The sequence below is a fragment of the Pangasianodon hypophthalmus genome, chromosome 9 (assembly GCF_027358585.1).
Source record: "Pangasianodon hypophthalmus isolate fPanHyp1 chromosome 9, fPanHyp1.pri, whole genome shotgun sequence".
Taxonomy (NCBI): Eukaryota; Metazoa; Chordata; class Actinopteri; order Siluriformes; family Pangasiidae; genus Pangasianodon; species Pangasianodon hypophthalmus.
Genome location: NC_069718.1, coordinates 9,964,781 through 9,976,860, shown reverse-complemented (window position 1 = coordinate 9,976,860; position 12,080 = coordinate 9,964,781). Strand labels below are relative to the sequence as shown.

At 40.9% G+C, this 12,080-nt stretch overlaps 1 protein-coding gene across 2 annotated transcripts in view; it reads left to right on the top strand.

The window, feature by feature from the left end:
* Positions 1–12,080, top strand: part of med12 (mediator complex subunit 12) — a 41,930-nt gene that overhangs the window by 4,910 nt on the left and 24,940 nt on the right. For both annotated transcript variants that reach the window (XM_026918733.3, XM_026918732.3), the window contains exons 2-16: positions 1,323–1,427; positions 1,545–1,736; positions 2,665–2,824; positions 2,968–3,143; positions 4,349–4,459; positions 4,636–4,908; positions 5,874–6,020; positions 6,844–6,943; positions 7,895–8,031; positions 8,233–8,364; positions 8,905–9,031; positions 9,298–9,527; positions 9,621–9,680; positions 10,126–10,299; positions 11,271–11,415. In XM_026918733.3, the coding sequence (XP_026774534.3) occupies positions 1,323–1,427; positions 1,545–1,736; positions 2,665–2,824; positions 2,968–3,143; positions 4,349–4,459; positions 4,636–4,908; positions 5,874–6,020; positions 6,844–6,943; positions 7,895–8,031; positions 8,233–8,364; positions 8,905–9,031; positions 9,298–9,527; positions 9,621–9,680; positions 10,126–10,299; positions 11,271–11,415 (2,269 nt within the window). The remainder of the gene's footprint in view (positions 1–1,322; positions 1,428–1,544; positions 1,737–2,664; positions 2,825–2,967; positions 3,144–4,348; positions 4,460–4,635; positions 4,909–5,873; positions 6,021–6,843; positions 6,944–7,894; positions 8,032–8,232; positions 8,365–8,904; positions 9,032–9,297; positions 9,528–9,620; positions 9,681–10,125; positions 10,300–11,270; positions 11,416–12,080) is intronic.

The window sequence follows — 12,080 nt, the reverse complement described above, 5'->3', positions numbered from 1 at the left end:
ACTAGTCTCTGTGTCACCGAGCCTTGTTTCTATCTCTGCTCTCAACTGGGAAATAAGTGCTGATTCATTCAGTCAGTATTATTTTTTTCGGCCACATTTCTTCTTATTAATGCTGTTTTATTAAGTCATGTAAACAAGTGAAAACTTTGTGCACTGTCATCTGGTGCAGCCGGAATCTGATTAAGAAAGGAACTGATTATGGTTATGTCTGTTTCATTATGAGATGTAGCTATCCAACAACCCGATCAAAGATTGACATCCAGTGCGTGAGGAAATCACACTTATCTCGAAAAGTTTTAGTCATCTTTAGACAGACTGACTGTTTTTACTGCTGTGTTTGTGTAACTGGCTCCTTACGTAACATTATCTTTACAGGCAGAAAGCCAAGACACGTTTAGAAAGTGTCCTAAATAAAGACATTTCCACACTGTTTTTGTAAAATGTGTTTTTGTTAAGGTGCGCATGCACTTCATTCTCCCCACACGTACGTAAACTCAGTGTGTAATCTTTAGCGATTTTATGCACAGTGTTGTTAAATGCACTGACAAGCTCTGTTTCTCTTTATAACTTTCTGCTGTCGGCGTGATTGTTGTCATGATCTGCATCTCAATTCAAAAACCCTCACCGTGCATTTAAAATATTTACTAATCTAAAAAATCCAGAAGACTGGTAATCAGAACAGAGCCTTCAGTAGGTTTATTTAAAATGAATATGCTCACTATAATAGGAAAAGTGTTAGTATTACTCAATAACCGTCTGGAATAGTATATAAATATCCGATTTATTTCTGTAAAGCTGCTTTGTGACAATGTCCATTGTTAAAAGCGCTATACAAATAAAGCTGAATTGGAATTGAGTTGAATTGATTTGAGACAAGATGTTAGTTTGTTTATTCAGTTGCGGACACGGAGTCACGTATACTGCACTTTTTACGTTGATATTGCACCACATAGATGCATCACGTTAATTCCTGATGACACACCAGATGACCACAGGATACGTGCGGCGGCCATCTTGCGTATGCATATGCATGGTTAACAACCAGTACAAGTCAGCCTTTAAAGCAGTGTTATCAAAGTATAGTATTGGCAGAAAAAACTCAATTTTGGTCAAAATTCGAATTTCTGTTTTCTTTTTTTCTTTTTTTTTTTTTTTTTTTAAACTACAGCCACATCTGATGAGTTTTCCCAGAATGCCACCCATTTTCCTCTCCCTACTTTACCAGAAAGTGTCATTTGTGCTTCAGCTGAATGTACTGTAGTGTAATTTGTGCTGTAGTTTTCTGCACAGCCGCTGAAATGTTTCCTCTTATTGTTGTATAGGATGAATTGACTGCATTGAATGTCAAGCAGGGATTCAATAACCAGCCGGCAGTATCAGGGGACGAGCATGGTAGTGCTAAAAATGTCAACTTTAACTCCTCTAAGGTAAGTTCCTTAGAACAACAGTCATTAAAGGTGCAAGTGTGTGTGTCAGTGTGTGTAGTACAAGTCATCCACGGAGCTGTTGTGAAAGTAGAGCACTGTATTGCTCCTCTTTTTCAGATTAGCTCAAATTTCAGCAGCATCATTGCAGAAAAGCTGCGATGCAACACCTTCCCAGACACTGGGAAGAGGAAGCCACAGGTCAACCAGAAGGACAACTTCTGGCTGGTCACGGCACGGTCACAGAGCTCCATCAACAACTGGTTTACAGATTTGGCTGGGACAAAACCTCTCACTCAGCTGGCGAAGAAGGTTAGATTTCATCTCATGGATTTTCTAAGCAGTTTCAAATCCGTAGTGCCATATACACAATGTAGAAATGGCTAAAGAACAGAGCTGTATCACATACATGGTATTTACAACTTGTACTTCTGACTTGAGGGCATATTTTACCAACCAGTCGATTCATTTGGCATCTGTACACAGCACAGACAGTGAATGTGCGCAAGATGAGATTGTACGTATATATTCTGAATGTTCAGCTTTGCTATTATGAGCTTTAGCAGTGTAGCTCATTTTGCACAGTTCCCGACCAAAAAAAAAAAAATGTAAGCTTGTCCTGTAGCTGAGAAACCACAAACGTCTCTGTCCTTATGATTCTCCTGTGGCTGGAAACTTACCAACTGTTACAAAGCACTGACACTGGAGACTCCTTCCATAAATGTTAGATAAACGTCTCCTCACAGAAGACTTCACCATATCAGTGAATATGTTGTTAAACAAAAGCGTTTTGTAAAAAACCTGTTTATTTTTTATTAGCTTTAGACGATGTGGAACATCTACAATACAAGTCCATGTGTATTAGCTGTTACTATAGGAACGATAAAGTATTAGAACTCGTACATTAATGTAAACTTATGTATATAATCATTCTTTGGAAGATTACAGCCATGCTGTTATAGAAATTTTATGCACTCCTGATTTGATAATGCAACCCTGCTGTGGTAAAACTTGAGTTGTTCTGTTTTCATGGCAATACAATGATCCTGCCCAGAACCTCTGATGTCACTGCTTCTTTCTGCCAGACCAGCCACATTTTGCTGGCCAAGAACCAGCTCTCTTACAGTAAAAACACTTCAAATGTGGATTAGTTACTGCTTCTTGAGTCAGCACAGGTACCTTGTTTGAAGAAAAGTGGAAACAGATTGAAGTTGTGTATTTCTGTCTCTGTCTGTGCCAGGTCCCTATCTTCAGTAAGAAAGAGGAGGTTTTTGGATATCTGGCCAAATACTCAGTCCCAGTCATGCGTTCTGCCTGGATGATCAAAATGACATGTGCATATCATGCTGCCATAACTGAAACGAAAGTCAAGAAGAGGCACGTCATAGACCCATGCATAGGTAAATATGTGCTTACGTTGTGCGAGTTAACGTTTCCCAGTGCTCTCCAACCTTATTCACATAATCCCCAGTTGGCAATTGAATTTCTTTCGTTGTCGTGCTCAGTAATTAGACTGTCTCTCAATTTTATCACCCGTCTGCAGAATGGACTCAGATCATTACGAAGTACCTCTGTGAGCAGCTGCAGAAGGTGGCAGAGTTTTACCGGCAGTCTCCCAGCCAGGGCTGCGGCTCTCCTCTGCCTGCTCCTCCGGCCGAGGTGGAGACGGCAATGAAGCAGTGGGAGTACAACGAGAAACTGGCCATGTTCATGTTTCAGGTGAGTCGAGCTGTTCTCAGTAGAGAATGTGGTCCGGCTGATGTACAACACAATGATTCAGGTTTCCCACAGCATAATGATGCAGTCAGAGCTAATTTTACTATTCAGATTTTAATACTTTTTATTTTTGTATTCAAAGGCAAAAAAAAAAATTAAAAATCCACATTCAGAAGTTTAGGAACTCTGTCTTGCCTAACCAGGGTCTACTGAAAAATAGAATAGAATATTTCCTAAAAATTTGCTGAAATGACCCTGGTGTGCTTGATGTCCAAAAACTGGTCTGGACAAATCTGCATTTTTGTTTAATTTCTAATACCATTGTAATATTGTTTAAAAGTAATATCCCATATGTCGCTATTAGCCCTTATTAGAGGCACTATTTGGCATATGCCACTCTATATAGCTTCTCTTATACCCTATGTAGTGAGCACATACAGCGAATAAGAAGCAATTTGAGATTCTGCCTTTGTGTGTTTTTTGCAGGAAGATGTATATGCTGATAGCAGCAACGAAAAAACTTTACTGAAGGCAAATAAATGAAAAATGACCTGAGAATTTTACAATTTATGATATTTCTCTAATTAAGAAAGCAGCAGTGTGATATGAAGACATAATTTAGTGCCATTGCTAATGTTTCGTCTGTTTGTAGCAGTATAGAATTAGAGGCTCATTTGATATGCTATCTGGCCAAAGTTTTGTGACACTTGACCATCTTCCCCAAACTGTTGCCACAGAGTTGGAAGCACGCAATTATATAGAAGGTCTTTGTATGCTGTAAATTACAATTTCCCTTCACTGGAACTAAGAGGCCCAACCATGTGCAATGCCCCTGTACACAAAGCGAGCTCCATGAAGACATGATGTGTTTAAGGTTGGAGTGGAAGAACTTCAGTGTTCTGCACAGAGCCCCCACTGAACACCTTTCAGGAGGAACTGGAACACTGACTGCACCCCAGACCTCCTCACCCAACATCAGTGCCTGACCTCACTAATGATGGCTGAATGATCACAAATCCTCACAGCCACGCTCCAACATCTAGTGGAAAGACTTCACCGAAGAGTGGAGGCTATTATAGAAGTAAAAGAAGGATTAAATCTGGATTGGTCATGTGTCCACAAATTTTTTCACCGTATAGTGTATATTTAAAATGGAAAGACTGAATGTTTTAATTTAGGAGCCTAATGCATACATTTGTGTTTTGCAGGACGGCATGTTAGACAGACACGAGTTCTTGACGTGGGTCCTGGAATGCTTTGAAAAGATCCGTCCAGGAGAGGACGAGCTTCTGAAGTTGCTGCTGCCGCTCCTTTTACAGGTTGGTCAGTGTAGTGTCGCACTTCACTGTGTAATTAGTGACACACAGGCTACGTTGCCCTGGACTGGGTCAGAACCGTCATTAGGAGCACTGATTTGATATTCTCTTTATCTTTGTATCAGCTCATCACATTTGAAATTATAGCTGTCATTGCCATCTCTCTTTTTCCTCTCCAGTACTCAGGGGAGTTTGTGCAGTCGGCCTATTTGTCGAGGAGGCTGGCGTATTTCTGCACACGGCGCCTAAACTTGCTGTTAAGTGATGGGAGTATAGGGCCCAGCTCAGGAGGACACCCACCACACGGCATCGCCGGTCAGCCGGGCAACGCTCTACCCACCACCCCCACCTCCCAGCCTGCAGGGGCCACCCAGCCCCAAACACCCTTCACTGACTTCTACATCTGCCCCCAGCACCGGCCCGTGGTGTTCGGCCTCAGCTGCATGCTCCAGGTGCAGATGTTAATGACTTTTACAGAATAAAGATGCTCCTTTTTGCACCTTTTTTTTTTTTTTTTTTTTTTTTTTTTTTTTGAGTTGATAAAAGTATATTGCTTCTGCAAATATATGAATAATACCCAACTAGAAGTTGATGGATCACTTTTGTGACATCTGGAACAGTCACAGTGGTGACAGTAAAAGTGACTGCATTGTCTTTATGGTGCACAATAAGGCCATTGTTAAATCCAGCAGGGAAGAAGTGTTGAGCATGATCAACATTCTTCATTTGGCAGTTTGGCTAAACAGTTTAGATACAATGAAATTTCTGACTGAAAAGTTCTCTGATGAAGGTTTATTTGTAAATTACACAAACAGAAGACAAACTCCACAGTGATGGGGAAAAAAAATGACAGCTGATTGTTGACAAAAACGTGACAATGCTAATATTGTAACAACTTTATCATAACAAAATGGATATGGATACATACATACATACATCCTAAGAATAATACATTGTTGTTTTGTACGGGTGTCTGGTGTTGCAATTAGTGTGAAACAATGTGCATAATTGGCAACAAACAGCTAGTGGCAACAGCTAGCTTTACTCCCAAGAACTGTTTAGTTCCTGTTGGTGCTGCTTCTGAGCAGGTACCAACCCCCTCCCCCCCTTACTTTCAGAAGCAGTCCTGATGAGTTACTTGATGAGTTATAACGTGCAACACTTCTCATAAGAACCCTGTGCCAAAGAGAGCAGCTCTGGTCCTTGTGCCTAGTCGTGGCAGTTAAAATGAAAGGAATTTATCATCCAGGCAGTGTAATGAAGCCTGTAATGACAGCCCATAGGCTCTAGTTAGAATTATGTAAATGAGAGCTGAATTGTTAGCTGTCTCAGCATTTCAGTGTGGAGTAATGTTCTAAATTTGCTACTAATTATCAAAAAGTGCAATAACTGTTTTTCCTATCTCTGTCCTGTGCAGAGCATTGTGCTGTGCTGTCCGAGCGCTCTGGTGTGGCACTACTCGCTTACAGACAGTCGGAATAAGACTGGATCTCCACTGGACCTTCTGCCCATCGCCCCTTCAAATCTGCCCATGCCAGGCGCCAATAGCACCTTCAACCAGCAGGTATGATATCCGACTTAATAGTTTATAATAGTTTATAATAGTTTATGTATATTCTGAGAGAATACATTTACATAAAACTTTACATAAAATCACGCAGATACAGTTCAACAGCTTCGGTTAATGTTCACATCAAACATCAGAATGGCGTTGGTGGCAGGCTAGTTTGAATATTTCAGAAACTGCTGATCTCCTGGGATTTTCACGCAACAGTCTCTAGAGTTTGCACAGAATGGTGTGAAAAACACCCAGAATGCAGCAGCTCTGTGGGCGGAAATGCTTTGTTGATGAGAGAGAGGTCAGAGGAGAATGGCCAGACTGGTTCGAGCTGACAGGAAGGCAACAGTAATTAAAATAACCACTCTTTATAACCATAGTGAGCAGAAAAGCATCTCAAAATGAGGCAGATGGGCTACAACAGCAGAAGACCACATCTGGTTCCCCTCCTGTCAGCCAAGTAGAGGAATCGGAGGCTCCAGTGGGCACAGGCTCACTGAAACCAGACAGCTGATGACTGGAAAAACATTGCCTGTTTATTTGAAACCCTACTGAAGTGTAGTCACTACTGATGTGTGATCTTTGAGTTTTGGCATGTCAAAAAGTAGTCAATAGTAATATGTGATCTTGGAGTTTTTGGGATATCATCATTGAATGACCATAAATTAGGTATTCAATTCAATTCAGTTTTATTTGTATAGCGCTTTTAACAATAAACATTGTCTAGATCAGATGTAATCTCTAAGAAATCAAATGTCATACTGAGAAACATAGGGTTAAAAATGTAAAGTTGCAGTGCCTTTGTGGTCATGGTGCGATTTTCCCATAGGTACGTGCTAAAGTGAGGGAAATCGAGGAGCAGATCAAGGAGAGGGGGCAGGCGGTGGAGTTTCGCTGGTCCTTTGATAAATGTCAGGAAACAACAGCGGGTAAGTTCAGCACAAGTTCTTGAAATGGTTTTGCATCCCCGGATTGATGCTCTGCGTTGTCTTTTAATGCGTCGCTCTTTATCCCTGTGGCAGTACTCTAATGAACGCTTATACCACACTACTGAATTCTCAGATTTGATTAGTCAGAAGGTTGATTATCAGTAGTTACAGCTGCAAGGCAAATCGCAGGTTTACATTAATGAACTTATTCTAACACATTACCGTTGCTATAGTAACAGTTCCTTCACTGGTGCTTGCGTTGTAGACACTCCGCATAATCTAAGATCAATAATGAACAGATTAAAAAAAAAACATGCTGTCTTTTTTTTTTTTTTTTTTTTTTTTTTTTTTTTTTTTTTTAAAGGAACTTTTCTGTGAGGCAATGTTTTATTTAACATTTATGGAAGGTGTCTCAGTGCCAGTGTCAGTGCTTTGTAACCGTCAGTAAGTTATCCACCGTGGGAACGTCTTCAGCTTGTGGTTTCTCTGTAAACAAGAGTCAAACTGCATTTCATTCGTCTTATTGATTTCACACTTTTCACTGTTTCACACTTGAGTGATAACAGGAACTGACTCAGTGTTCCAAAACATAAAAATGCGACAATAAATGGATAAAAAGTATATAATATATAAAAAAAAAAATTGTTGACAAATTGCTGTGGTAAAAGGAATAAAACACATTGAGATTTGCTGTTATGGGACAGTAATCAACACTGGTGTGAGTAACTCTGCTTCGTGTCACGTCGCATCATGTCACCCATCACTGATTTTTTTCCTCTAACAGCACATCCTGTCTTGTTTTATCAAACCAGCACTTTAAAAAGTGAAAATCACAGTAGAATGCCAGCCAAATGAAGCAGTTTAGTTTTGCTTACCAAACCACTGAAATATGAACTTCTCATTTAGCGCCTGTGTAGAAACGTAATGTTTTCTGTCTGTGTGTCTGGACAGGCTTCACAATCGGTCGGGTCCTGCACACACTGGAGGTTCTGGACAACCACAGCTTTGAGAAGTCTGACTTCAGCAATTCTCTGGACTCGCTCTACAACCGAATCTTCGGGTCAGGCCAGAGCAAAGATGGACATGAGGTAACAAGGTGTTTCCTTTCCTTTTCAAGACCGTTTAGTTCACATCATATTGTTCTAGGCAGAAATCTTTTGAGCGTTGGCTGATTAACTTCAAATGATGTTATATGCATGATTGTTTTTAAAAGCAAATGCATTCCCAATGATTTGTATGTGTTGTAACCTATACGCATACGTGTGTCATTTTTAAAATTCTTTCTATAGATGAGTCCTGATGATGACGCAGTGGTCACTCTGCTGTGTGAGTGGGCCGTGTGCTGTAAACGCTCGGGGAGGCACCGGGCGATGGTGGTGGCTAAGCTGTTAGAGAAGAGGCAGACCGAGATTGAGGCAGAGGTTAACACTTTTACCAACATGTCTTAATGATGATGTTTTTTTTTTTTAAATACTTTGAATACTTTATAATAAAAATTCTACCACTAGCATCAAAGTAAGCATTTTTACCTGAAGTATTGCATGGAGTATTAGAGAAATGTTGTTCTTTTGTGATTTAGAGGTGGAGTCAGTGATTCTGAGGATATATTTTTGACATCAGAAGCTTTAGTAGCTATGAATAAAAAACCTCAGTCTGTGCATTGAAGGGAAAAAAAAAAAATGATTTGAATCGATATCTAACTATCTAGCCACCGAACAAATGATTTGAGTCACTATTTAACCACTAGTCTGCTAATTATGTTGCCCTGTCAAGCGCCCCCTCTTGCTGCAAATGTGTGTGTTTTTTGGCATCATTTTGTAGGAAACACCTGAAGGAATAAGCTGTATGTGTCTGGAGTTTCATCTAACTAACAAAATCACTGACTATACCTTTGAGGTTTTTCACTATATGAGTGGATCAGTATATTTAATGAATACATTTCATCATTCTCACCTTCACAGAGGTGTGGGGAGTCAGAGGTGGTGGATGAGAAGGGCTCTGTGTCTTCTGGCTCTCTCTCGGCCGCCACTCTGCCCGTCTTCCAGGACGTTCTGCTGCAGTTCCTGGACACTCAGGCCCCCGTCCTTAGTGAGTCACACTCAGCCCTCACAGCCTTCCTCATTTACATATTAGAATGTACATGTTATTAATTTTATGTATGTCTGAGTCACTGAGTGCCTTCACACACAGACACATGTTCAACTTCTGTATTTTTACCTTATTGTTTATTATATCTGTGCTTCAGTATCTGCTTACTGACTCTGTATGGCAATGCTTAGGTAGCTATTACAGTCATGAATAAACCATCACACGTCTGGTGACCTTCTGCACTGTCCCCGTCTCTCTCTGTGCAGCGGAGCCTGGTAACGAGAGCGAGCGTGTGGAGTTCTCTAACCTGGTGCTGCTCTTCTGTGAACTCATCCGTCACGATGTCTTTTCCCACAACATCTACATGTGCACGCTCATCTCCCGTGGCGACTTGGCCTCAGATTCCCACCTTCCCCGCCCACGTTCCCCGAGCGACGAGCCCTCCGACGAATCCGAACGCAAAGAGCAGGACACAGGAAGCGGGGTTAAAATGGAGGCATGTAACGTTTGTTCTGATCTGGGGGTTTCCTGGTTAATTTCTGAAGACTAGTTTAGGAAATTGATGTTTTTCTCTACCGCTGCACTCTAGGACACTGGTCTATCTGAGCCCATGGAGATCGATAACAACTCCAGCGCCAATTTTGATGAGGTGGGTTATAAAATGCAGTGTGATATAAACAGCATTGTTTGCGCTGGATTAGTTTTTACAAGAGGAGGTTATATAATGTAATGTATTATGAATTTTGACAGGGTGATTACGATATTATGAACTCAGTGTAATTTGTGTCAATAACCACAGATAGACATGTTTTAGCTGGATGTACATATTAGTGATATATGACAGGCACGGAGTTCAACAACTACAATGCTACAGCACATGCGTCTATTGCTAGGTTTAGTTATGACATTAATGTGAGTAATGTCGATAGGTTCAAATCTGACGTTGCTAATTAAAATCACAGATTTCATCATTAAATCACTTAATTCACTTAACCTACCTTAGTAAAAATATATCCAGCTAAAGTAGAGCTTTTGTGCCATGGTCTTTATCATTGTAGTGCCTAAACTGAGCCTTCTCCCTTGTCTTGGAGCAGATGTTTTCCCCCCCAATGCACTGTGAGGCGAAGGGAAGCCCCTCTCCAGAAAAAGCTGCCCCGGAGCAGGATGGGAAGAGCACTGCTAAGGAGAAGGGTTTGGACCCGACTTTCCCCCAGGTGTACGAGCAGCCACGCCACATCCAGTACGCCACACACTTCCCAATCCCTCAGGTGAGATCCATTCCCCCTACGTTGCGTGTTTTAGGAATGTCATCATTTAGACCTGCAGTTTCGTGTCAAAGTGATGGAAATGGACAGGAACTGGAATAATCACCTGTAATCCAAGAAATGAATACAGATATTGCTGGTTTTTGCCTCACTTCCCTCTTCCTGATTATAAGACAGGATTTATTGCATTTATAATTGCCAAGGTCCACCATTTCTCTGAGCGCTCCGGTTTCCTCCCACATCAGACACAGTTGCCTGCGTGGTGCCATGGAGTGGACTGGCATCACACGCAGGGTGTATTCCCACCTCTCTCCCAGTGTTCCTGCGAACATGACCAGAATAAAGCGATTACTGAGATGACTGATGAAAAGAAAAGAAGGAAAATGAAAGAAGGAGGGAAGGCAAGGAAGGAAAATTAAAGAAGAATAAGGAAGGAAAAGGAAAGAAGGATAAAGAAGGAAGGGAAAAGAAAGAATAGAAGTAAAGGAAGTGGGGAAAATTAAAGACTGAAGATGAAAGAAGGGAAAGGAAGGCATGTGAAAGAAGTGAAAGAAGGAAAAAGAAAGAAGATAACGAAATGAAGGAAGGAAAATTAAAGAAGAGAAGAAAGTAAATGAATGAAAGAAAAGGAAAGAAGGCAAGGAAAGAGAAGAAATGGAGCGAAGGGAAAGGAAGGAAAAGGAAACGAATGGAAGGAAAGGGAAGGAAAATGGAAGGAAGGAAATAAGGAATTAAAAGAAAAGGAGAGGAGATAAGAAAAAAAAAAGGATTCTAAAAATTGAATTTATAATGCCTCGCTCTCAGTTACTGAATAACTTCTGAACAGTTTCAGTGTATTAGTTAAAAGGGCATTTCCATAGATGAGAAAATGCCTTGTCGTGTGTGTGTGTGTGTGTGTGTGTCTGTGTGTGTGTGTGTGTGTGTGTTTATATCCCGTGTTGCGCTCGTTGTTGATGACCCGGTGTGTATTGCAGGAGGAAAGTGCCAGTCACGAATGCAACCAGCGCCTTGTGGTTCTGTATGGCGTGGGCAAGCAGCGAGACGAGGCTCGGCACGCCATCAAGAAGATCACCAAAGACATCCTGAAAGTCCTGAACCGCAAGAGCACAGCTGAGACTGGTACTGATACTGACACACACACACACACACACACACACACACACCTGCAGAAGGTGCTTCCTGGATGCTGCAAGCATGTATGGGGTCTATTGGTGTGCAAGTGCATAGTCTCATTCTAATGAAGAATTGTTTCACATCAGACACACAGGTTATCTAATATTCTTTGAATAATTCCACAAATTTGAATAACAGTTCAAACCAAAATGTTCACATTTACAATAAAGTTGATAAAGATTATTACAGGTTAAAGGGTGGCCTGATTTTATTTTTGTTTGACATGTGAGTGTTGTGATTTAACAAAACACTGATTAAATATTCAGTCAAGTTATTAAAGCCCCAGGGAACCTTAATCCGTGCTCGCTTTCTAATAAGGTTAATGAATAATTGAAAGTATGAATAATAGATGTTCTACCCTTTCAGTGTGAATTGTGTGGTCCTTGTGTAAGCTTTACCCTCACTAATCACAAGGCTCATGTCGCTTTTTATCAAAACTGTGTCACCTCTAAAGTCAGAAGTGAGCACCTGATCAACAAAAAACTTTCATTCTATAACAAAAAACACCGTAAACGTGTGTTAGACTGGAGTGTCCGTCAGGCGTGCCTAATAGAATATTAGGCCACATTTAAACAGTCATCGAGTTCTGATGTTTAAGCGGTGCTTTATCA